Source organism: Antechinus flavipes, chromosome 5, assembly GCF_016432865.1.
Source record: "Antechinus flavipes isolate AdamAnt ecotype Samford, QLD, Australia chromosome 5, AdamAnt_v2, whole genome shotgun sequence".
In the NCBI taxonomy this organism is placed as follows: domain Eukaryota; kingdom Metazoa; phylum Chordata; class Mammalia; order Dasyuromorphia; family Dasyuridae; genus Antechinus; species Antechinus flavipes.
The window spans coordinates 37,337,942-37,365,890 of record NC_067402.1 but is presented as its reverse complement, the minus strand read 5'-3'; the positions used below and the strand labels follow the sequence as shown (position 1 = coordinate 37,365,890).

The following is a 27,949-nucleotide window of genomic DNA, read 5'->3' as shown; positions in this document are numbered from 1 at the left end:
GACCATAAGAAAGTCTGCTCCCTCTTGGTCTCTTCGGGACCTAATCTTCCTGGGGTTCTTAACCCTTTTGTATGTCACAGACCCCTTGGGAAGTCTGCTAAAGCTTATGGACTCTTCACAATAATGTTTGTAAAAGCATAAATTAAACATAAAGAACTACAAAGAAACCAGAAGTTAGGAAATATGTAAACGTATTTTTTCCTATCCAATTTTATAACCCCCTGAAATCTTTCCATGGACTCTTTAGGGGTCTGGGATCTGGAACCCCAAATTAAAGATCAGTCATCTATATATGTCGTGATTTCTTAAAGCTCTAGATCAGGGATCCTCAAACAATGGCCCACGGGCCAAATGCAGCAACTGAGGACGTTTATCCCCCTCACCCAGGGCTATGAACTTTCTTTATTTAAAGGCCCACAAAACAAAGGTTTTGTTTTTACTATAGTCTGGCCCTCCAACAGTCTGAGAGACAGTGAACTAGCCCCCAATTTAAAAAGTTTGGGGACCCCTACTCTAGATCCAGCATGTTATTGACTGGAACAGCCTGTTTCTTTTAGCTATGACTTGTTCTGTTCAACCATGCAGTCAGATAGTTGCAATAACAACCTGCCTACCCAGAATTCAGCTCCCTACAATTTGAACCCATCCAAAAGATGGCCAAAAACCAGGAAGGAAACATAAAACATATCTAGTTTCACAGAGACCATTCAGTAAAGCATACATACCTTACTCACTCCCTCGGGGCCTTATTCAAAGACCATTTGATCTTACTTTAGATAGAATTCTAGGGAATTTAGCTATCTCTTTTATGAGCACATTATAGATTAAATGTAGCAAATTGGAAGAGAGGAAAGGGATTGCTTTAGGCAGCCGAGAATAGAGATGGACAAACTCCAAAAAAGTGGTCACAATTCACAAAGCACAGTAGGCTGAGGCCATTTAATGAAAGGGCAAACGCTTATAGCTTCAAAAAGCCAGTTAACAAATCATTATATTATATAGCCTAGAGCAATAATTAGTGTCCACAGTGGAGATAGATAGGCAAATAAGTAGGTAGATGATAGATAGACAAATGCACGGACAGATAGATTAACTGATACAAGTAGATAGATAGATGACAGATACATGGAAAGAAACAGACAGAAAGACACACAGAAACTCAGAAAGATAGAAATATAGACATAATAATATAATATACACACATACATGTATATGTATATATACATGTGTGTACACACATACATATATGACAGTGGTAGGTATTGATCTCATAGAAATCTTCTCTCCTAAATTATGATTTTACCCAGAAACAAAAACATAAAATATTTGTCTTCTTCTGATAAGATAAATAAGGGACTTGGAAAACAAAATAAGTGATCAGACACCACCACTGTTTAAGTTTATAGTATTAAATGGATTTTTAGTTGCCACAGAGTTACTTCAAGAACGAGGTATTAAGTAGAGCATTCTACGTTTCTGCTTTCCAGTTTCCAATCTCAAGAAATTTATGTGTTTGTGTCTTTGCCCTAAGGGACATTTAGGAATAAATTGCTCAATCCTTTCACCTAGAGCTGGGGGGATGTATTAGCTGAAGACCACTGGGGGAATGTATTAGCTAAAAACCACTGGGAGGGGTGTATTAGCTAAAAACCACTGGGGGGGGTATATTAGCTGAAGACCACTGGGGGATGTATTAGCTAAAAACCACTGGGGGGATGTATTAGCAGAAGACCACTGGGGGGATGTATTAGCTGAAGACCACTGTGGAGATGTATTAGCTAAAAACCACTGGGGGGGGTGTATTAGCTGAAGACCACTGGAGGGATGTATTAGCTGAAGACCACTGGGAGAATGTATTAACTAAAAACCACTGGGGGAATGTATTAACTAAAGACCACTGGGGGAATGTATTAGCTAAAGACCATTGGGGGATGTATTAGCTGAAGACCACTACCTATGATTGATAAAGATTCATGACTCCCTGACCTGAAAGGGATCCCACCATCCCTATACTTCGGATTCTCTGACTTACTCATGATGGGAACTTGCGGTTTATGCTCTCTAGGAGAATCCAATTTCCTGTGTATGGTTCCCCAACCATGTACAATGCATTTAGAATCCATTGCTTCCAAGACACGGGGGATTCAGCTGGGTATTCTTGTGTTTCCACACCTCTAATCCCAGGCAGGAGGCAGAGAGTACACGTCTCACACATGAACTCATAACTGACTCTGGTGAGTGAGGAGAGGCCATGGAGAACAGAGAGCTCCAGTCTCTATCTCAAAATGAAGGAAAATGAGGCAGATTCTAAGAGCCAGAAGAGACCCTGGTGGTCATTTGAGGCACATCCTGCCTTTTCAGAATATGGAAACCTTAAGACCCCTGGTCAGCCAAGGCAAGAGGAAAACACCTAACGTGACCTCCTCGAATCACCCCATGATCATCATTCTCAGAAGGTGATGAGCAACCCCGTGTCCCCCATCCCAGAATGCTGTCTTTGGGCTCTAACAGCCGCCCCCACCATGATAAAGGATCCCCATCCTGATAAGAAAGGGGCCTCTGCACCCAGGAGAACCAGAATATGGAGGAAAATTCAAGGAGACTTACATACGGAGCGTCTGCCCTCGAGGGCGGAGGTTGCCGGGATCGCAGTTCTTGCATTCGCTTGGTGTTCTCCTCGTATTTTTCTTCAGCCAACTTCCTGCAAACAAGGGAGTGTACCCAGAATTATATGTGGGTAAAAACTGCCTCAGCACTATAAAGGCCAAAGCTGTTCTTCTCCCCTCTGGGAGGGGAGATTTCTGGCTGCCAAAGGAGCCGGGGTCCTGGACCAAACTTCCCTCCCTCCTGACATCTAGTGGCATTCCTGATGATGCTGTGAAAATCTTAAAATGTTCTTTACCCCTTTACCTCTAAAAGTGGGACACACACACATACACACACACACACACACACACACACACACACAAGATGCTGGCAAAAATGCTCAACAATTTCAAATTCTTATAACAATATAAAACTAAGAACAAAGGGCCTCCTGTTTTACCCCATTCTACAAAGACATTTTCTCTTTCCTCTTTCTCTCTTTTTTCCCTTTTTTGTGAGGAATATATCCTTCGCTCAATAATCCTGGGCTGGACAGAATGAGTGGCCCCAATAAATGAAACTGGCAGGTCCTTCCTAAGCTCCCTTTCAGCCGGCGGCAGCAGCGTCTCTTTCCTAAATCACTTTGCCAGGGAGACTGACAAGGAGCGAAAGGTGTGGGGATGAATTTCCTTCCCTCTCTTTACCTTGCTCACCCATCTCCCATTGCCAGAAGCGATCAATGGCAGTGATCTATCCCGGTCGGCAAGGCTGAAGTTAAGGACTGAGATAATTCCCAAATGCTTGGACAGCTTCTGAATAATGGCCGGTCCAAGGCCGGTCAGAAATGGAACTTTCCCTACAATCATTGCCTCCGAGCAGGGGAACTCTCGGCAGGGCCTGAACACATGCTTTTTGAACGGTTTCATATCTCCCTTTCAACTTCTTCCTCTTCTTGTTTAAATCAACCATTTTATACAAAGACATTCTTCTCTGGGAAGATGAGTTATGGTATATTCACACCCCAGAGGATATGGCGGCTGGCAGCTCTCTAGAGCTCTGTTACACGTTATTGGAAAGCTTCAAGGAATTCCAGAAAGGGGCAGCTGAGTAGCAGTGAGCCCATTTAGTCCCCTACAATCTGACCATCTCTCCAGGAGCTGGCCTTCCCCCCTACCAATGTAAGAGGTATAAGCTGGGGGGCCTGAGATATAAATAAAGCAGTCTTATAACTACTACTTATTAGCAGATCCTCCAAGCCCACCTGGGAAAAGGTTCTGGCTGCATCATTCTAGTTAGGCTCTGATTGGATTTGATTAGAAGGGGCCTATTAGCCAACCCTTCACTTAACAGGGAGTGGTACGCCTGCTGCTAGACTATAAATCATGCTCCTTCTGATTTTTCTGGCAGGACGAAGCTTACAGATTGGGATAACGGGGACAGTTACGGACAAGGGCTCTTACTTCAGCTTCTTTTCTTTCTCATCAGCTGCGTGGAGCTTCCTTAGTCTCATTCTCTCTCGGGGAGTCATTTTCTGCACTTCAGACAGCTCCCGCAGGGTTTGTAGATGGATCTTTCTCTGCCTATAAATAATAAAAGGCCCCCACAATATACCCACATTGCCAGGCCAAATGCGGTAGGAAAAAATAAACAAATATTTTACATTAGCATCTTTACATTACAGAGAGCTGAAACAGATCAAGAACGTCAAGGCAAAAATCGTGGCGTCAGGTAATGAGCCGACCAGGATGGCAGCGAACAGGCAATCATTTTTAAATTAGACTTTTATTTAAAAGCAAATTATGTGAACTATCCAAATACTTGCTTATTTTGTTGTTAATGACTAGTTTCTGTAATTCATCATTTCACAGTTTAGAGGCTCATCATTCAGCAGGGGAATACATGAGATGTCTGGTAGTTATGCTTTTGGAGACCCTGGGCTATTTCCATCATAAGACTCCAAGGAATTCTAATATTTCTTTTACCCATTTTGTGATGCACGAGGCACTTGGGATGGGGAAAAGGTAGCTGAACATAGCTTGGTGTCTATTACAATGACTATTTTAGCCTTCTGAATAAGCAGAATCCACAGATAACAAGGCAATTCATGGACCGTATGTGATCGAATGATTGAATCTACTTAAGGTAAGATCTTGTGTCACATGTGGTGCATTCAGTGGTTTCTCAATCTGACTATGACTCTATTTGGGGTTTTCTGGCAGAGATATTGGAGGGGTCGGTTATTTCCTTCTCCAGCTCATTTTACAGATGAGGAAACTGAGGCAAACAGGGTGAGGTGAGACTTGCCTGGGGTCACACAGCTAGGAAGGATCTGAGGCCAGATTTGAGTGCTCTATCTTGTGTCACCTCGCTACTCCATACAATTAGAGACATATCATTTTTTGTTAAAGTTTTTTTTGTTTTTCAAAACATATGCATAGGCAGGTCTTCAACATTAGCCCTTGCAAAACCTTGTGTTCCAATACCCCCCCACTTTCCCCACGCCCTCCCCTAGATGGCATATAGTCCAATATATCTTAAACATGGTAGAAATATAGGGACATCTCTATTATTAACATATGAATATAATGGGAAAGAAAACTAAAAAGGAGGGAAAGGGGGTGCAAAGAGCAGTCAGAGAAGGGGGAAAAACCCCAACAAGAGGGGCTATAGGACCATTCATTCCCATTACAACTCTCTTATGTGAGCAGTGCATCCAAATTGTCCAGGGATTTCTATTTCCCCCCCACCTGTGTCCTGACTACAGAGCTCCTGCCTTACCACTGTTCTAGGACTGACCAACATCCCCTGTTGAGGCTGATAAAAGCAGGCAGGGATTATGGCCACTCTCGGAAAACCAGGCTTTAGAGTTTGAGGGAGAATTGGTTTCTCCTAGATTTAGGGGAGGGAAAAGGACTTCAGGGAGAACTGGATTTGGGGCCAGAAGGCCCTGTTCTGCCACTTGTTCCATGCACAGCCTCTCTAACCTCAAGTTTTCTCACCTATAAAATAGGGGAGCTGAACTAGATCCCTCTGGCCCATTCCAGCTCTAAGTATCTGAGATTTTTTTAATAGTCATCCCAAAGGCAGGAATTGATGTTCCAGCTTTGGATCTGATGGTCTATGAAGCTCTCCACAAATCATTCAGTACTCTCTTAGCCCTGGGTCTATAAAATTGTTTTTGTTTGCTTTTTTCTAATATAGTATTATATTTTCCCAATTATATTTTAAAGCAGTTTATCTAAACATTTTAAAAATTATTTTATATTCTAATAACTGTTTCAATATAATGAATTTCCTTTAATCCTATAGATTTTATTTTATGCATTTACAAACAACATTCTGAGATAGGATCCAAAATCTGTACCATACTGCTATATTCCTGCTGTCCCAGGACCAGATGGCCTCTAAAGTACCTTCCAGGTCTTAGTTTCCTGTCTTTAATCATCAAACTAACTTCAGATTTTAATAGGCCTGTGGGGAAGATATTTTGGGATAAGGAGCCTTATATGATATATCTTTATGGAAACATGGCCATTTATATGGACACATAGTTTCATTAGTCCTAGACTAACCTCAGCCTCTACTCCAGGCAAATATTTGTATGGACTTTGGTCCATTATTGTTTTCTCTAAGGCAAACCCAAGAAAATGGGGCTCAGCCCTAGCCTACACAGACTTACTTTCATGTGAATAGAAAATCTTATTTCTATTTATCTAAATGGGCCTTCTCTTTTCACATCCCTAAAAGATCTCTGGAACCCAACACGAGAATTTCACCTTAGCTCTTTTCAGCAATAAGGTGATTCAGGCCAATTCCAATAGACTTGTGATGGAAAGAACCATCTGCATGTAGAGAAAGGAGCATCAGGACTGAATGTGGATCACAACACAGCATTTTCACCTTTTTTGCTGTTTACTTGCTTTTTTTCTTCCTTAATTTTTTTCCTTTTTTGATCTGATTTTTCTTGTGCAGCCTGATAAATGTGGAAATATGTTTAGAAGAACTGCACATGTTTAACCTATTTTAGATTACTGACTGTGTAGTGGAGGTGGGAGGTGGGGAGGGAGGAAGAAAAATTTGGAACCTACAGTTTTGCAAAGGTGAATGTTGAAAACTATCTTTCCAGGCATTTTGAAAATAAAAATCTATTATTAAATTTTATTAAAAAGAATTTAACAGATAAGCAATAGAGGACAGGGACACTTTGCTTGTTTTTTTAAAAAAAGTATATAACTATCCAAATATTGGTTTTAATTTTAAAAGTTTGATTTTTAATAAATGATCCCTCTGACTTCTGGTGAAAAAAATAATTAACCCTTAGATGGAGAGACCAAAGTCCAGAGAATTAAGAAAAGACAACTCAAGGTAAATAGGGAAGGCTTTCATGTGGAGAGTGTGCTGAAATAGGAAGTCCTGGGAAAAAATTGCCTTTGGTATTAGAAATTGAGGGGATGCTCATCAATTGGGGAATGGCTCAATAAACTGTGGTATGTGCTTGTGATGAAACATTATTGTTCTGTAGGAAATGATGAACAGGATGCTTTCAGAAAAACCTGGAAAGTCCTCCAATAACATAAGCAAAGTGAAATGTACTATATACAAAATAATAGCAATGTTCTGGGATGAACAGCTGTAGATAACTTTACTGTTCTCAGTTACAATCATCCATGACTTCTCTGAAGGAGGAATGATGAAAAATCATTTATGATGAAAAATCCTATCCATATCTAGAGAAAGAATAGAGTGTGTCTGAATACAGATTGAAGCAGTCTTTCTCTCAAATTATTTTTTCTTGAGGGTTTTTACTTTCATTAGGGTGAGAGAGCTGTGTTTTCTCTCACAACTTGAGTTTTACGGAAATATTTTGTATAATTTCACACATGATTTTTTAATTGTGGGTGGGGATAAGGGAGAGAACCTAGAACTCAAAATTTTTTACAATGTAAAATTTTTTTTTATTTTGAATGTAGGAAAAAATGTTAAATAAATAAATAAAAATTTTTTTTTAAATTTAGGAAAAGAAAAATTCCCTTTGTTGCCTTAAAATTTACACTTACACCACTATCATGAAACTAACCCAAAATTTAGAAATAAAAATTAGGAGGGTCTTGGTTTGCTTTTCCACTAGCGCTCAATAGGTAACTTTTTTAAAATTAAAATATCATGGGCCATATAGAGAGAAAAGAAATCTTAAATGGGTCTTCATGACTGATAGAAGAATGACAGGGGAGAAAAAATGAAATTTGAGAACTACGTTTGGATTTGATTTGTCTAAGTTATACTTTTCCTTTATAAATATAGATCTAATCAAATAGATTTATTTCTGGAGAAGTCTTAAAAACATCCCCTCAGGTGAGTAAAGGAATCAGAATCCAAATCTAGAGCTAGTCTAAGGGCAGGAAAGTTAAATTCAATGTCACCTTAAGGGGAGTTACTGGTAGGTCAAGTATTTAACTCCCCAGACTTTATACATAAGACTAGATAGTTTTCCAGTCTATATATAAAAGCACTGAGTCCATGAACTGAAATGGAAAAAATTACTCAGATGATTCAGAAAAAAAAATCCTCAAATTTTCATTAAAGCAACAGAAGCAGGTGTCTTTTCTCTGCTTCTGTCTGTAAATACCTAACTTGAGTACAAAATTTTTCTAGTTCTTACTTATCTTACTTTAACTGGCCTCAATCCCTTGCTCATACAGATTTTCTTAGAAAGCATGAATGTTTTATATGCAAACAATACAAAATACTTTCATGGTCAAATGGCCATAATTCAAATACTCTCCCTGAATATAATACTGTCTAAATCCTTCCCACGAGGACAGTGTTATGCATGTTAAAGAAATTACTACTAAATGAGCAGTTACTGTGTTTCTAGGAAAGCCTTTGACTGAATTAGTCATTCTGAGTATGCACTGAGTGACTTGATGGACCCGATGGCTGGTCAGAGAAAAATGGGCTTTATGGTATAAACCTATGCAGCTGTCTCCTAATATGTCTCTTTAAAGGCAAACCTGAACTGCCCTTAGTATCCCAAAGCCTCACAGGCTGATGTTATTGATCCATTAGATACCTAATGGTATCTAATGGCATACTTGCTAGAATGGGATGGAACTCGACAGAGGAGCAAGAAAGTTCATAATCATAATAATACAAGTGCTGTTACTAAGTTCACTGGGCAATCACAAGCAAACCACTCAACCTTCCTGGCCCCCCTTAGTGTTCTCATACGTAGAAAAGTTTTAACTACATGGTCATTGAAGTTCTAAATAATATTCTGTGTTGCAAAGTAAAATGCTACATAAAAACAACTATTAAGATTGGGGAGAAAGATTTTTTAATTTTCTCACAATAAAAAGAGGGAATCAGGGAAAGAAGAAGACTGAGAATGACTTCAGTTTCCTCATCCATAATATGAAAAGATGGATTCTCTCTGGGCTCCTTGTCTGTTTTCACTCACATAGGCTAGAACATCAATATTAATAGGGAAGGGGAAGGGAAGATTTATTAAGTGCCTACTGGGTACCAAGCACAACACAAAGTGCTTTATCAATATAAAATGCTGATGATCACTCCAAGCATGTAAATAAAACAGGATAGAGCTTGGATAAAGCCACAGACAACATGCTCATCAGATCTGAAATTGGCCCAAAGCCACCAAGGACAGCTACCATGTTGGAAATCAGAGTCCAGAGCCAAAAAGATCTTGGCAGGCTACAGGTTGGGACCAGATCTAATGAGGCAAAAATTTAATTAGGATAAATGTTAAGTCTTACATTGCATTTAAAACAGCATTATAAGTCTAACATGGAGAAGACAGAAAGAACAGTCGATATGAAAAAAGATTTGCAGGTTTTAGTGGACTGCATGCCCCAAATAGGGCAAAATTATTATTATGTGGCAGAGAAAGTAAATACACTTAGAAGGATACTGTAGGCAGAATAATAGTCTGGTCAGAATAAATGGGGGCTATGGTTATAGGTTCTCAGAGCCATGTGTTAGGAAGGGCACTGAGAAGCTTGACAACAAGAGTGACTGATTGTCAGTTGTATTAGAGATGGAACTCTTTCACTTTTGAAATTCTAGGATTCTTTGGTTCAGAGGAGGAGGAGGGATAGTGAGAGGTCTTGAGATCATAGCAGATAAGGAGAGGCTGAAGCAATAGCAATGGAAGAATGGATTTGGGTGGAGAGGCTGAGGAGGGGAGAGCCTTCTTTAAAAGTCTTTAAGCTTGGAAAGGCTATCACATGGCAAAAAGACTAGATTTGTGAAATCATAGGACCAGCTATTCTCTCAATAAAGCAGGAAGCTGGGGTGACATAAGGTAGAAATCTACAACGAGTCATAACTAAAGACTTTGAAAACCACTCATTCTCTAGTGGGTATTTGTATCTTAGGGCAATATTTTTTCTTAATTTTCCATTGATTCACACAGGGATTTTTTTCCCAAAGGAGATGTATGAATAATACTTTGTCAGTTTTAAATTAAGCGAACAATAAATGAAAGTCATTTGTATTTCCCATATGGAAGGCACATGAGTATAAATATCACTAAATGCTTTGGGTATTAATTTCTCAATATTTTTTGCAAGAGAATAGTAGCAGATGGCTGGTCTGTGTTTTGGTTTATAAGCTTGTATGATTTCCACTTGTTTCCACTAGGGAAAAGGGCTTTGGAATACAACAGGACCAAGCCACTCCTGTTTCTCCTCATGGCCTTCATGGACTCTAGGATTCCTCCCTACACCAAACTCAGTATTAATATTCCTATAAAGATCAATGCTCTCAATGATCTTCCATCCTGAAATGCAGCTTTTTAAAAGCAAAATACCAATTTACTCACATGACATTAATGAGATGATCTGATTTTGTCTGACAGTTCAAATTCTTATCGTCCATGGTCATGCTGGTATATTTACACATCATGCGCTGTAAAAAGAACAGTAGTCCTGACAAAGTTAATGATCTTTCTTGAAGGACAAAAAGGCACAAAATTGTCATATGACATTTTCATCTACTTCACCTCCAACCCTCAAACTATCCATAGCCTAATAATGCATCATTAACCAAAGTAAAAGCCTGGGAATGAAATGACTATTCACTTTTTTCTCCTTTTTTAATGAAGGGGTGTATCTCAGACAACATGGTCAAATAAGATATCAGCTGATAATTTCACTGCCCTTCCCTCCACCCCTTAAAAACTGCATTTCATCCATCAAAGTCCATGGGCATCATCTTGTTGAAGAGACAGAATGCAGTAAAAGTTTTTGGAAGACAAATGATCTCTCTGAGATCCACTTAGGTCAAATAAAAGAGACAGACTCTAACCTCGAAGAGTAAGGACCAAAATACTCCTAAAACAGTGAATAATTGGCTTCCTTCTCACCATCTTAATAAAGGCAGCTTACCATCTAGTGTGCCATCTATACAGAAATAGCATAAACCAACCAATAAATCCTTATTAAGTACTTATCATATATCAGACATTATACTAAATATACTTGGGATACAAAAAAACAAAAACAAAAATAGTTCCTGTCCTCAAGAAGCTTCTTACATTCTCAAATAAATTCACCTCGTTTATTAGAAGGATCACGACGATCTTTAATAAAAAGGCAAGATTACATTCAGATCAATAAACATTTACTTGGCACCTTGAGTGAACTATATGAAGGCATTATGCTAGAAGCTGGGAAATGGAAGACCAAAAAAAAAAAAAAAAAAGGAACAGTCCCCACCAGCACTCTTTTCAGTATACTCTTATCTTTCTAGACCTATATTCACTGAGCGTTTTGGTAAAAACACTAAAACCCATGACATCCAAGATGACCTTTTGGCTTGTGTGCAAAACTTAAACCTTGACTGCAACAAGGGCTACACCCGGGATCTCTCCTGGTTGGGGGCTGGTTGTCCAACCCTCAAACTATCCTTCCTTCTCAAAGAAGACCCAAATGGCACCACTGTGTTAGAGACCAGCTGCGGAGTGTCCGACTGTGGCTCATCGCTCCAATAGGAGCTCGGAACGCTCTGCCACAGGTCAGACCCAAATAGTCCCAGTGAACATTTGAGGTAGCATCTGAGAAGTCTTTCCCTACTTTTTAATCTCATTTCTTTTATTCCCAGTGAATCCTAATGTATCTTGTTCCCAAAAGCATCTCTTCAAGGCATATGATTCTTATTTAAATGCTAATGAGAGCTCCTCTGAATCTTTTTCACATAAATACCTGCAGTTGCTCATCGATGTAAGGGATTTTTAAAATTTCTAATGCTGACGGTCTCAATGAAGGACTCTTGTTCAACATGCTGTAATATTTAAAAAGAAAAACATTTTTTTTCAAAAGACCGAAATAGGATTGCAAAGCCAAAATCATACGGGTGAAGAAAACTTGTATTTCGTCTACCTTTGCATGATGGAATTCAGCTCTGCTGGGTATCTAGCAGGAAGAAAAGGTGTGTCACCTTCAACGATTTTTAAAACAATGGATAAGAAATTGTGACCAGTGAATGCATGATTCATGCAGCACAGCTCATACAGAATGCATGCCAGTGACCTAGAAGAACAAAGGCACAGATTTTAAATGGAGGCGTGGGGAAAGGTGTGACTCCAGATGCATTTATCACCCACAATCACAAGCCCATTAGAGCATGGCAGAGAAGCAGCTCCCTGTATTTTCCCTGCCTAATGGAAAACCCTAACTCCACAATGGTCCCTTCTCTGGCTGCAGAGACAGAAGTGGAGTGGGCAAGAGAAGCTAATCTTGGACAAAGATGGAACTAGAGAAAAAATATGCACGAGCATCTTGTCAGTCTGAGGCAGCTCTGATAGGGCAGAGAGTTCTAAACATTTAGAACCTTCAACTTTGCTTTTTCACTGGAGAGAAAGCAGCGTTCTTTACTAAGACACTTGTGGGGGGAGGAGGGGGTTGGTGCATGGAAAAGCGGGATTTGGAGTCAGAAAGACTGGAATCCAAATCTTGCCCCAAACACTTATGAGGCGTGGGACTGTTGGCAAATCACTTACCTCTCAGCCCTCACTTCTTTGGCTGTAGAATAAGGAATAACAATAATAGTACCTACCTCACGGGGCTGTTAGGAAAATCAAATGAGAGAACATATACACATATACACACACACATATGCTAGCTATTAATAACATTAATAACATCATAATAACATTATGACATCCTCCATCCTTCTCACCAGCAGATAGCCACCTGTATGGGCAACTGGATGTCTGAATGGTCCTCTGAGCTGCAGCTGGGGATAAGGAGTAAAGAACTGGCTTTGGAGTCAGAAAAATCAAGGTGCCTGAGTGGTTGTGGACAGTGAATTAACTTGTTGGTGCTCTCAGGAAAAAGTTTTCTAAGATTATAAGTTATAGAAGGGCTCATTTGTATTGCTGAAGGGAATTTTCTCATTTAGATTTCCTGGCAGTGATGAAATCATTCTATTAAAAAAAGAATCTATTTTGAGTATGAAAGTCCAGAATACAATTTTGAAGTAACTCTGAAAGAGAATATGTCTGAGCCATAAGAAAATCTTCTTAAAGAGATCTGGTCTATATTGCTACTATAATATTGTAATTTTTCAGTAGATTTGCTTAGAAATTTGTGTTTGTAAGATTCAGTACAATCTAATTTGATCTCCCTCTGATATGAGTTCAGGTAGAAATCTGAAGGTAGAAAATGAAGAATTCCTCCCTCTGGACTCTACTTTCAATTATTAGGTAAGTCCAGCCATGCCTTTTTTTCTTCCCATAAGACATCAATACTTACTAGTCACCCTCTCTGACTCCACACCTGCAGAGGTCTTTCTTTGTAAGGGCAAGGAGAAAAGTGGTGAATGAGAATGTTTGATCCAACCTCCAAATCCTATCCCAGAAAGCAAATCAAACTCATTTTATCCTATGCCAAAGGAAAAACAGAACATCTTCTTGGGCAGAAGAAAGAGAGAAAGAACAAGCACTGTGCTCAGAAGTGCTTTATAAACATCTCACTTGATAATCCACAGTAGGAACTGGAAAAGGAGAGCTTTAAGTGGCAGTTTACTAACTGCCCAAATTCTCTACTGATGAAAAATCAGATGCATCAAACACTGCTGTTGCTCTAGCATGGGGATGAAGTCCCCAGCTGCCTCCATGGAACCTGGATTCAATCACTGATCATCTCCTCTAAACCCAAATTTCTTCCACCACCATGTCTCACTTCCAAAATTCCTATTTTGAATTCAAACATTTCTCATGAAAGACTCTCTAAAACTTGACTCTTTTCAATAATGAGATAATTCAGACTAACTCCAATAGACGTGTGATGAAGAGAGCCATCTGAATCCAGAGAGAATCAAGGTTGCTCACTATCACCATTACTATTCAATATTGTATTAGAAATGCTAGCTTTGGTAATAAGAGTTGAAAAAGAGATTAAAGGAATTAGAGTAGGTAATGAGGAAACCAAATTATCACTCTTTGCTGATGATATGATGGTATACTTAGAGAACCCCAGAAATTCTACTAAAAAGTTATTAGAAATCCAGAGAGAGGATAATGGGGACTGAATGTGGATCAAAGCATAGTATTTTCACCTTTTTGATGTTATTGTTGTTTGCTTGTTTTTTTTTTCTCATTTTTCCCATTTGATCTGATTTTTCTTGGGCATTATAATAAAATTGGGGAGAAAGATTTTTTTAATTTTCTTTTTTTTATTTTGCTTGGTTTTTTGCTTTTAAAAAGCTGCATTTCAGGCTGGAAAATCATTGAAAGCATTGATCTTTATAGGAATATTAATACTGAGTTTGGTGTAGGGAGGAATCCTAGAGTCCACGAAGGCCATGAGGAGAAGCAGGGTGCTTGGTCATGTTGTATTCCAAAGCCCTTTTCCCCAGACAATAGACAATAAATAATATATATTTCTATAACATAGAAATATGTTTAGAAGAATTGCAAATATTTAATCTATAATGGATTACTTGCTGCTTAGGTGAGGGGGGGAGGGAGGGAGAAAAATATGGAACACAAGGTCTTACAAGGATGAATGTTGAAAATTACTTTTGTGTGCATTTTGAAAAGTCTTAAATGAACTGATATTAAGTGAAGTAAGCAGAACCAGGAGAACATTGTACATAGTCGCAGCAACATTGTACAATGAACAATGATCCAAGATAATCCCAAAGAATTCATGATGAAAAATGCTATCCGCTTTGAGAAAAAGAACTGATGGTATCTGAATACAGACTGAAACAAACTATTTTCCTTCCTTCCTTGTTTCCTTCCTTTTTTCCTTCTTTTTTTTTGTTTTCTTCCATAAAATGACCAATATAGAAATGTTTTATATGATTACACATATATAACCTCCACCAGACTGCTTACTGTCTCAGGGAGGGAGGAGGAGAGGATGAAAGGCATAGAATTGGGAATTCAAAACTTAAAAAAGCAGAACAAAAATTAAAAATTGTTTTATCTGTAATTTGAGAGGAAATAAAAAATTATAAAAAATCCCCAAGAAACAATCTCCAAGTCTTTTCCAAGATAGAAAGAAAACAACACTATCTCCTTGATAGTATATCTTCTAGAAACCCATGAAACCAGGCTATGAATCCTTTCTCCTGCCTGCAGACTCCTTTTATCTCAAAGCCTATTACATTGACATTTATTAAGTATTTATCATGTTTAAGACACTGTATTTGTCACTCTCACAAAAGTGAAAAATAAAAACAGCACAAATAGGGAAGACATAGGAACAAAAAAGAATAAAGAAAACCCTATTGTGAAAAATTTAGTTTATGACATCAGTAATCATTCATATGGTTTGTTATATATATATTTTTGAATTGAATTGACAATGATCCAAAATATTCACAATTACACATGTTCCTCATCTCAGAGAAAGGATGACGTACTCAGGATACAGAAGGACACATGTACTTTTCAGATGTGGCCACTACAGGAATCTATTTTCTTGACTATGCATATTTATTATGAGAGCTTCTTTCTTCCTTTCTTTTTAAATGAGGAAAGGAGGTAAGAGAGGAAGAAATTAAGTTTTTGTTAATTGAAAAAAGAAAAATGAAATGTGCTTAAAGGGAGTATTGTGCTATCTTTAAAATAAAACAGAAAGCATACAGATCAAACTAAAATTTTAGATATCAGAGGTCTTGGCAAGCATAAAGACAACCACACATATTGTTTATTTTGCTCAAATCCTGCCTAATTCCAATTTCAAGAGTTGTCTTTTTTAAAGATAGGGATGGGAACAACTATTCTAGAACTTCATCAGCTCCCCATGCAAAGGGACTATCGTGAGACAGATTAACTCCATTATTGTTATTAGTGGCACTTCCCATATTTCTAATATGTTGTTTTTTCCCTCCTTGTTCTTCCAAAACTTTATCTATCTTTAAGGGAAAAAAAATAATAAACTTTACTTCTTGATAGGTTTGGTCTCTACTCCTGCCTGATCACTTGGAGCTCCCAGAGAGCACCAACAGCATATGTTAGTGCTCTGCAAGAACTCCCATCTCAAGACTAGACCAGGACATTTTAATACTCCTACTACCTAACTTGTGGTTTTGCTCTAAGGATCAGAGTTAAATGTAAAGAAATTCATAAAGGCTAATATGCATTCTCATTATTTCACCAATTACTATAGTAGGTATAATATCATATGAGTTTACATGGGAGAGACAACATATATATATATATATATATATATATATATATCAGAAACATACAAGAGAAAATACAAAATAGACTGGCTTGAAATGGAAACTCATCTAGTGGTCTGACTCTGAACTTTAGATCAAAAAATAAGAGATTAGCCCAAAAGAAGGAAAGTGGAAAAAGAGCTGGTTCTCTAACCCGGTTTTCAGGGGGTAAATACTGAAATTGAATGATTGAAAAGTGAATATACAGAATACTGAGACTGACTGATAGAACTTCCCCACCTTTTTTTGAGTAATTGATTGATTTTGTCATGCTTTGTAATAAAATGCTTTAATATTCAGTATAAGAAAGCAGGGGAATGTGTTTCTGCAAGGGAGGGGGGAAATTCTATAAATTGGGGCAGGAGTTAGGATGCTTGATCCTAGAAGGAAACATAGTAGCAGGTAGAAACAAAATGAAATAAGAGCAAATAAACCTGGGATTTGCTAGAAGAAAATAGCATTTAGGATCAGGTCATGAGGAGCAGACTCCTTTGCTAAGGTGATAAAATACATTTTCAATCTTTACAGAAAAAGCATAATTGGGTGGAAAAGTACAATATATTTTAGGTGACATCTATGGGAACCCTATCTGTTCAGACCTCAAGGACACAGTATAGGTTGCAGCAGCATCCTGGTGACAGAGAATCCAAATTACAATCAGAAAGTCAATATGTGTTTATCCCTAGCTCCACAAAGTCTAAATTTGGGACTTTTACGTGGAAATGTCCTAGGCAAGATTGATCATTATAAAGATAAAGGGAATGAATTTATGTTGGAAAGTAATAAGAAAGAATGTTTGCTTTTATATTTAAAAACACCATTACATAAATGACTGAAATTTTGTATAAACAGTCCAACATTATCATGGGGATAGGAAGCATAGAAATCTAGAACTAGATGGCAAAGATAAACCATCTTCATGGTACAGATTGTCAGAGTTATGAATAGCAGGCAAGAGAAGGCACTTTATATGAAATGCTATTGAATTGATTTTAAACAGTCGATGTTAAAGAAATTCTAGCATATACCAAAAATGTTATTTATAAAGAAACTGGCCAAGGACAGGAGGAATGTGTTTTTCTTGCTATGATTTTTTTAAATGCAATGATTAAATGTCACTATAAAATGTTATTAACATTGGAAGGGAAAAAACTTTTATCCACAATGAACAAATATATAGCATTGGTTCAAATAGAAACTATTTCTTTAAGCCACAACCTTACAATGAGAACTACTTTAAAAGAAAAAAATCTAAGCTGAAAATTACACAAAAAATCACCACATAAAATTATTATGAAAGGTATTTGAGAGTTTTTAGTTTTTTTTTTTTATTTTGCATTTCTTTCAAATGCTCTCTGGCTCTTTGCCCCAATTCATTTATATCTTGTCAAGAACAAAATGATAGTTTTACCTAGGTTTTTTGGGGATAGTGTCCTCCATATTCAGATCCTTCTGCTATTCTTTGAAATACTAAAATATTTAGGACCTCCCAGTATAAACTACTCTCTAGAATGACGTCAAGCACTCACTGAATTTACATTCAACTATCACAGCTCTCAGAGGCACATTCAATACAAGGATGCAATAATGCTCATAATTGTTACTCTAGTTACATGAATGCTGTGGCATAATGGAGAGAGCAATGAATTTGGGCTGAAAAGGACTAAATTTGAATCCTGGGCAAGTGACTTCACCTCTCTGGGCCTCAGTTTACTTCTCTGTAAAATGAGGAAATTAGACTAGCTGACCTTCAGACCTCCGATATTAGGATCGACCTAATGTGACTTCCAAATAGATCTAACATGGATCCCGTTCCTGGGTCCATACTGTAACCTTCAAATGCTTCACAAATATGACCCATGCAAACACATTATCGTGACTGGAAGAACAAATTCAAGTACACACCTACTGTTAATGGAGGAGTAGCAAAGTAGGAAACTGGAATATCCTTATCATTCATTAGAAAAACCCAGATCGTGAATAATTTTGACAAATATATGCTTAATGAATTTTTTCTGTTTAAACCTAGGATTTCATTGATATGGGGAACTCTTGATATGGAAATTCCCTTTATTGATGAAGAGCTTCAATGCCTCTGTCTAGAAGAGCTGCCTGAGGCACTGAAGAAGTGATTTGCCCAGCATGAAGCAGCTAATATTCAAGTGTCAAAGTCAGGATTTTGAGGGTCTTGAGGACTGTAAAGGCCAGCTCTCTTTCGATAATCCCAGAGGTCAAACAGGAGGCCTGAACCTGAACAAAGTATCATTGGGAAATATCTAACACAATAAAGAAAAATGCAATAGAACAAAGGGAATGTTAACATGTGTTGTTGTTTTTTTTTTTTTTTTAGTGGTTCCTGCTTCTATTTGAGTTTGACCTCAAGCCACTGCTCATTTAGTGATTTAAAATGATTTAAATTGAGGCATTGTTTTAAAAAAAAAAAAAAACAGTTATCTCCTTCCTCTTACTTCCTCATCATACCTTCACATGATAAGTATATGTTTAATTGCTTCTAAGAGGCAACAATTCATCTCAGCTAACATCTGTACTTTTTTTCCCTGAATTCAGAGTTAAACTAGTGACTTATCAGGAAATGATTTCCCAGTAGCCAATTACTGAATTAAGACTCAGCTGGAGGAAGGATGGGGAAATTTTGTTCTTCATCCTTCATTTTCCAAGAGGATCAATGATATCATGATGTTGGGGACAGGCTACCAGCTGTGACAATATAGGGTGGGAAGTCAGGGTTTGAAGCTTATTCCATTCAAATTATGTAAAAGAATATACAGAATTCAATTTAGACAGGACTTATAATGGGCCACTGTAGTCACACCTAGGTCTCCTAACCCGGACTTTCTAGGCAAAATGCAATGGGGGAACAGTGATGATTCTAAAGTTCTTGAGGAGAAAATAACTAAGTTCTAGATTTTCATGGGATTTTACAGTCTTGAGAAGTGAAACTGCAGATCATCCAAAAGGCCATGTACACAAAGGGTGTAACATGTTACAAATGAAAAATTGCAAAGAAGCAGAATAAAGGACATCATCAGAGAAACAGAAGGCTGAGGAGATGTAGATCACTGACACAGCAAACGCCAAGAATAACTGATAGGCGGTCCCTGTGCCTCACTGATACAGGATGTACAAGGAATAAGAGGGAGTCCCTAGCTCAGTGCATCGATCCCTACGGGGGCTCTGCAAGGAGACTGGACAGGTCACAGTCTAGCCAGGCAAGGATGGACTCCCGAGAGGGCAGGCGCCTTCACTGTTGGACATAGGCCTTTAGGGATGGAAGCACAGATCTACTGACATGTGGGATAAGGTCTAGGTTGAACTCCCCTCGTAACCCGTCTCCCCAAGCACCCAAGTCTCCTACTTATGTTGTTTGCTTTTTTTTCTCCTACTCCTGAAATGAGCAGATGTTGCCAGCGACTGTGTTTTTAGCCTTAAGGGACTGACAAAGTTTATTGGAATAGATTTTAAATTTAATGAGAAGTTTAAACTATTTTTACTTATGTACAATTGTCTTTAATTGGTGTACCAGGAATTACATATTTTGTGCTCTAAAGGGGGCAAATCCATACGGCATTCTTTATCATATTCTATAACTTTTGGTTCTTCTCTTGGAAGTGACTATTAATGAATAGAAATTAAAACTGATTTTTAGTTAAAAACAAACTCCAACCTCAAGTACATATTCTGTATGTTTCTGTTAGAAAAACTGACACTCTTTATAATACACGCTATATATCCTAACAGGGGAAGGTTTGGTTTTTTAATATGCTTTTAGAAATTTTCATTAGAGTGGCTGTTTTTGAAATTATCAAAACATCACTGGCTTATACAAAATGATATAATCACAGAATTATGTACTAAACATATTAGAATGAAGCTCCCCAAATTTTAGGACATTTTCTAAAGAATAGGAAGTTTATGGCTTTGTTTTCTTTGGGTCCCACGATGTTAGAGTATTTATTTAAACTGGGCAAATGTTCTCCGGGCACACAAACTCATTTACTGATTCCTCATCTTCCTTCTTCCCCTCCAATGTGTTTGTTTTCCAAGATTGTATCCTTTGCTCTCTTCTCTCTGTCTTTGCTTCTCTTTGTCTCTCTGACTCTCTCTCTGTCTCCATTTCTGTCTCTGTGTGTCTGTCTTTGTCTGTCTGTCTGTCTTTCCTCAGTTTCTCCTACAGCTTCAAGCACCACAGCTTTGCCCATGACCCTGAGATCTATGACTCCATCCCCTGATTCTCCCAGAGCTCCATCTTCTATTTCTGACTGCTTCCTGGATAGGCTCATCATCCTGATGGCACCTTAAATTCAATATGTCTAAAAGTGAATTAATCATCTTTCTAAAAACCTATCCTTCCCTCAGATGTGTCTATGTATATATACACACATACATATGCATGTTTTTGTGTGGATAGAGTTTGCATTAATTAATCTAGATTTACCACAGGAACCATGAGCACATGTCAACTAGCGCAGGCCAGCTGTGGGAAGTGAGATAAAGGACAAGGATGGGGCTTAAAATACTGGTCTCTTGCAGCCACACATGATTATATTGGACTTGAAGCCAAAATGCAGAGTCTGGGGTTCATCTCTGCCACTGACTCATTATGTGAACTTGAACTCAGCTTCCATCTCTAAGGGTGACCCTGCCTATTTACAGGATCTTCAAGAGGCTCAGATGAGCTAACGTATGCAAAGAAACTACAAAAATATAAAATACTCAAATTAGCCACAAAATGTTATATAAAAAAAGCTCTATGTGTGTGCATTACGAGACCTTTTGGGTCAATATGTATGCTATGAATATGAGTGAACGCCCACCTCACATCTGGTCTCCAGCATCTGATAGGGTAAGATTCCTGCGACCCTGTTTGAATGTCCTTTGTTCTTTCAGTCATTTTGCTGTATACATTCCAAACTGGGGGAAAGGACAGTTGAGAAAACAGTTAAGGTGAAACAGAGGAAAATATGGGCTTTATCTAGAAGCCATAACACGATTTGCATTTTCTTTTTTTCAAAGTACAGCCAACTGTATCTAGGTAAGTAAATCAATTCCAGAGAGACTTAAGTTAAAAGAGGCACCGAGCAATATATGGAGGGCTGCGATCAGGTGCGATCCTGGGTCTATTACACCTGAACTCCATAAAATTACCATCTGTCTAAGCCCACCAGAACTATCTGGAGGATTGCTGCAGCTAAAGCTGATAATGAATTGCAAATTGCAGTGACTTATCTCAAGGCAACTCAAATCATTCTGAGCTATATGTCATCACAAAATTTGCAAATGCCTTGAAAAGAAAATAACAATCCTGCTCAACAGTAAGACATTCAGGACTCCTGAGAACTTTTCTTCTGTTTCAGTATGTTTTGCTAATCAATTCACTTAAATGATATTCAGATTTGGAAATAGATGCTTTTAGTTTATTCTGATGTATTCATATCTTTCATTTTATTTATTCATTTACTCATCCATTTATTCATTCAACAAGCATTTATTAATCACTTACTAGGTATCAATGCTGCGATAAGCATGGAGGGAAAGGCAAGAATAACCAGATCACAGCCTTCCAATTCTTGGCCAGTATCTTTTTAAACTTAAGTCTCTCTGGAATTGATTTATTTACTTAGATACAGTTGGCTGAAAAAAAAATGCAAACCATGTTCTGACTTCTAGACAAAGCATATATTTTCTTCTGCTTCACCTTAACTGTTTTCTCAATTGTCCTTTTTCCCTGCTTTCAGTATAGTTAATTTAATAATATGATAAGACAAAAATGCCTATAATGTGCTTCCATTCTATTAGTGAGAAAAAAAATTTGGACATAGAAAAGAAAATAGAATATATATGAAATAGACTCACATCTTATACAAAGTTAATTTTCAAACAAATACATGATCTAGATGTAAACATTTACATCTAAATAAATTAGAGGATCAAGGGAAAAACTGCCTTTTAGATCTATGGAGAGAGAAATATTTCATGACCAATTAAGGGCTAGAAAGGGTCACACTAGACAAAATGGGCAATTTTAATTAGATAAAATCTAAACGCTTTTGTGCAAATAGTAATATAATTCAATTTAGGAAGAAAACAAGGAAATGAAAAAAAAATCTTTGCAACAAGTTTCTCTAATAAAACACTTGTATCCAAGACATATGAAAAATTGATTTAAATATACAAACCTGAGTCATTCCCCAACAGAAAAAAGTTCAAAGGATATAAACAAGCAGTATTCAGAGGAAGATATCCAAGTTATTAAGAATAACATGAAAAAATGCTCCATCACTTATTATTAGAAAATGCAAATTGCAGTAATTTGAGGTTCTACCTCACATCTATCAGACCAGCAAGAGGAAAATGACAAACATTCAAAGAGTTTCAGAATAATCAGAACATTAGTACATTATTGGTGGATCTGTAAAATGCTTGAGTCATTCTGTAAAGCAATTTGGAGGTATGTCCAAAGAGTTACTAAGTTGCACATACTCTCTGTATAATAAATAGATCACTTCTCTCTGTATAATAAATAGATCACCCAAAAGGATCAAATTAAGAGGGAAAAGAGCTATCTATCTATATGTATGTATGTATGTATGTATGTATATCCTTTTAAAGTGGTCAAAAATTGGAAACTAAGGGGAAGTCCAGGTTGGGGAATGGTCAGACAAACTATATGTATATGAATAATATAGTCAATAATATGTGAATGTAATGGAACATTCTTAGACTAGAAGAAATCACAAAATAGACATTTTTCAGAGGCATCTGGGAAGATTTCTTTGAAATGACATAGAATAAAGTAAACAGAATTCCAAGAACAATCAATATAATGAAAATGTTCTCTATTCAATGTTAAAGAGAAAAGCGACTTTGAAAAACTTTAAAACTCTGATCAATTAAATAATTAAACATGTATACAGAGAACTGAAGCTGAAACATGCCATGTTTCTCCTGCTAAAGTGCAGGGAAATACATGTACTTTCAATATAACCATTGTAGGCATTTGTTTTTGTTGGACTATTTAGATTTATGATTAAGGGCTTTCTTTTTATTTTTGAACAACTGGGTGAAATGTCTGTGGGACAGTCAAAGGTTCTGATAAAGGCCTCATTTCCAAAATATATAGAGAATTGACTCAAATTTATAAGAAATCAAGCCATTCTCCAATTGATAAATGGTCAAAGGATATGAACAGACAATTTTCAGATGATGAAATTGAAACTATTTACACTCATATGAAAGTGTTCCAAATCACTATTGATCAGAGAAATGCAAATTAAGACAACTCTGAGATACCACTACACACCTGTCAGATTGGCTAAGATGACAGGAAAAAATAATGATGAATGTTGGAGGGGATGCGGGAAAACTGGGACACTGATGCATTGTTGGTGGAGTTGTGAACGAATCCAACCATTCTGGAGACCAATCTGGAATTATGCCCAAAAAGTTATCAAACTGTGCATATCCTTTGATCCAGCAGTGTTTCTATTGGGCTTATATCCCAAAGAAATACTAAAGAAGGGAAAGGGACCTGTATGTGCCAAAATGCTTGTAGCAGCCCTATTTGTAGTGGCTAGAAACTGGAAAATGAATGGATGCCCATCAATTGGAGAATGGCTGGGTAAATTGTGGTATATGAACGTTATGGAATATTATTGTTCTGTAAGAAATGACCAGCAGGATGAATACAGAGAGGTTTGGAGAGACTTACATGAACTGATGCTAAGTGAAATGAGCAGAACCAGGAGATCATTTTACACTTCGACAACGATACTGTATGAGGATGTATTCTGATGGAAGTGGATTTCTTTGACAAAGAGATCTAACTGAGTTTCAATTGATAAATGATGGACAGAAGCAGCTACACCCAAAGAAAGAACACTGGGAAACGAATGTGAACTATTTGCATTTTTGTTTTTCTTCCCGGGTTATTTCTACCTTCTGAATCCAATTCTCCCTGTGCAACAAGAAAATTGTTCAGTTCTGCAAACATATATTGTATCTAGGATATACTGTAACCTATTCAACATGTAAAGGACTGCTTGCCATCTGAGGGAGGGGGTGGAGGGAGGAAGGGGAAAAATTGGAACAGAAGTGAATGCAAGGGATAATGCTGTAAAAAATTACCCTGGCATGGATTCTGTCAATATAAAGTTATTATAAAATAAAATAAAACAAAATGATACTGTACAAGGATGTATTCTGATGGAAGTGGATTTCTTTGACTAAGAGACCTAACTCCATTTCAATTGATAAATGATGGACAGAAGCAGCTACACTCAAAGAAGGAACACTGGGAAATGCATGTAAACTATTTGCATTTTTGTTTTTCTTCCCGGGTTATTTCTACCTTCTGAATCCAATTCTCCCTGTGCAACAAAAGAACTGTTCAGTTCTTCAAATATATATTGTATCTAGGATATACTGTAACCTATTCAACATGTAAAGGACTGCTTGACATCTGGGGAAGGGGGTGGAGGGAGGGAGGGGAAAAATCGAGACAGAAGCGAGTGCAAGGGATGATGCTGTAAAAAATTACCCTGGCATGGGTTCTGTCAATAAAAAGTTATTATAAAAACAAAGTCTGTGGGAGGGACAAATTAAAAATGCACATAAGATAAATTTGCTAAAATTTTATGCATATATATATGCATACAAACGTGCAACAAAGTGACTCTCAGTGTGTTTGGGGTCCATCTTTGAAAGAGGGAAAGGGAAGAGAAAGCCTCTAGTTTGGGTTTATTGTATGAAACTATACCTAGTGCTGACCCCCATAGACTATTTGTACATAACTATTTGTACATAACTGTTATTATTTGTCCTTCACTCTCAAAGAGGACCATAACATCAGGAGGTGACGCCATGACATGCAAGTAAATTGGATTTAAGCGAGGGAGGCAAGATCTCCTACCTCATTCTCTCTTCCAGAACCATCAGGTCCAGTGGCCAGATATAGATCAGGGCAGCTGGACGTGGCCTGGATGCAGTGGCTCTTTTAATCCAGGTCTCAGTCTAACTGAGGCAAACAATTCACTCAGTGATTAAGAGTGGATAAGAAAGAAGTAAGGCAGGCAAAGAATGGCCACTACTCACAAAGCTCCCCAAAATCCAATCTGGGAATGGAAAGACCCTCAGGGTTTCTGGCCAAAGCAGGAACTATTAATATTTGCATTCACTCTGAGTAAGTCAAGGCCCAAACAAAGACTAAGTGGGCTTGGCCTGGGACCCAGTGAGAGCCAGAATGATTTGGGTTTAAATCATAGTCCTTGTGAGGAGTAGAAGTTAGATTTCCACAGGTATTACACACAGGATGAAGGGAAGGGTGAAATATCTTATTAAGATTCTTCAACTAATCACTCTGGGAGTCAAGGAGCTAAATAACAAAGTTCCTAATAATGCAGCCTAGGCCTAAATTGGCCCAAACTGGCTACAGTCAATGACAGGGCACAAGCCTTTTGTGGTATTGGATGAATCAATAAAGAGGATTGTAAATCTGACCAACCCGGACCAATCTGAACCTTAAAGGGAGAGCTAAAGACCTGAACTAACAGTAGAAAGCTTGCTCTGCTTCTGTATTCCGTGTGGGTTTCACCTGTGAGTACACCTACTTCTCATGAAAACTGCCCAATAAAAGATTCTTCTCTCACTTTAAAAGAACATTGGTTGTAATACTATTCCTGGACTAGCTTGCAAATAGGGAAGTAGTGGGTAGTGGCAACTCGTCCAGGGCTTACTTAATGCTGACAGAATCAAATTCACTGAAAAAATATATATTTAGCACCTACTTCTGTCTGTTTTGGACTAATTTTTTTTATTGTTCCCTATATATTTCAGAATATAAAGATCCTTACCAGAGATATCTTCTGCCAATTTTTTTTACATTCAACCAATTCTCTTCTTATCCTAATAGTGTTGATTTGAATTTCTTTGTGCAAAAATTATTTGATTTCATATAAACAAAATTATCTCTTATCTTTTGGGATTATCTCTTTGTGGCTAAGAATTGCCTCCCTAACTGTAACTGTGAGAGGTATCTTAACCTGATTCTCATCTAATCTTTTTTGAGTGACCCTTTAATATTAGGTTATTTATTCATTTTGAGCTTATCGTGACAAATGATAGTAAGATATTGTTCCTCAATCCCATTTTTGTCAAAATTCATTCCAGTTTTCCCACCAGTCCTTGTCATTCTTCTCTACATAATTTTGGTTGTTGAGTCTATTAAATACTGGATTAGTCAAAGTCAATTATGTCTGATTCTTCATGCCAAGTAATTTGGTTGTTGAGTTTATCAAATACTGGGTTAACAGAGTCAATAATGTATGAGTCTTCATTATTTAGGCTTTGAAACTCATCTTTTCCATTTTAAAAATCATTACTAATAGCTTTGATGATTACTGCTATCATCTGTTTGCAGAGTAAAACCAAAGTAATAAGAGTATTAGATCTTCATTTAATCAGCAATCCAAATATAAGTTTTGGATGAAATTCTGTTTTAGGGAAAATTCTTCATGAACACAAATAATTGAAATAGACATCTTGGACTCATGTTAAGAGATTAGTTTTTAAATAAGATTGGGACTAGACTTGCTATTTTAGTTAGTCAATGCACATTCATCAAACACATTTACAAGGTGTCAGGCACTATGCTAAGCACTAGGAGTATGAAGAAATGAAAAAAAAATGGTCCTTGACCCCAAGGAGCTCACAATTTAATGGGAAATAAAAATATAAATTGCCCACACAGAATAAGTAAGAAATGTAAATGGAAGTTAATCTAAGGAGGAAGGAAGTAGAGGAGAGGGAAGGATTGTATGGAGCAGATGGAGACTGGGAGAGCTCTTTGACAGAATACAGACTTTGAGCATAGTCTTGAAAGAAGTCAGAGAAATCAGGAGGGAGACATGAAAAAGAAGATTGCAGGTCTGGGTGATGGCCAATGATAAAAGGTAGTGATGTGTGCGAAGTATATAGAGATAGAGAGTAATGACTAAGAAGACTGGAAAGTTATGAAAGGCTTTGAATGCTAAACAAAGGAATTTCTATTTGATCCTAGAGGTGACAGAATACACTGGAGTTTATTAAGTATCGGGATGACATTATAACAATAGTATTTTAGGAAGATCACTTGGATCTGAACATATGATAAACTAGAATAGAGCAGAGACTTGAGGTAGGGAGACCACCCAAGAAACTATTACAATTGTCTTGGAATAAGGTAATAAGAGTCAACATAAGAGAGCAGATATTTGGGCAGCAAGGAGAAGTTTAAGAGCAATATTGTGAAGCTGGAACTAATGAGACTTGGCAGCAAATTATTATGTGTGCAATGAGAGTGAAGAATCTGGGTTATACCAAAGTCTGAGTGAATGAAAGCCTTAAGGAAGTCTTTACTCCTGGAAACTAGGATCAACTACAGCTTAAGGAAGGAGGGAAAGAATGAGGGAGGGATAGAGGGAGAAAGGAAGGATGAAAGGAAGGAAGAAGGGATGGAGGGAGAAAAGAAGGAAGGAAGGAAGGAAGGAAGGAAGGAAGGAAGGAAGGAGGAAAGAAAGAGAGGGAGAAAAACAATAAAGAGTAGAAAGAAGTAAAGGAGGGAAGAAAGAAAAAAGAGGAAATAAAGGAAAGATGAAAAGAAAGAAGAATAATT

At 37.5% G+C, this 27,949-nt stretch overlaps 1 protein-coding gene across 3 annotated transcripts in view; it reads right to left on the bottom strand.

The window, feature by feature from the left end:
- Window positions 1-27,949, bottom strand: part of NEK11 (NIMA related kinase 11) — a 272,127-nt gene that overhangs the window by 148,716 nt on the left and 95,462 nt on the right. For all 3 annotated transcript variants that reach the window (XM_051962721.1, XM_051962722.1, XM_051962723.1), the window contains exons 7-11: window positions 11,985-12,134; window positions 11,808-11,886; window positions 10,427-10,512; window positions 4,047-4,166; window positions 2,608-2,701 (exon numbers count right to left, since the gene is read on the bottom strand). In XM_051962721.1, coding sequence (XP_051818681.1) covers window positions 2,608-2,701; window positions 4,047-4,166; window positions 10,427-10,512; window positions 11,808-11,886; window positions 11,985-12,134 — 529 coding nt within the window. The remainder of the gene's footprint in view (window positions 1-2,607; window positions 2,702-4,046; window positions 4,167-10,426; window positions 10,513-11,807; window positions 11,887-11,984; window positions 12,135-27,949) is intronic.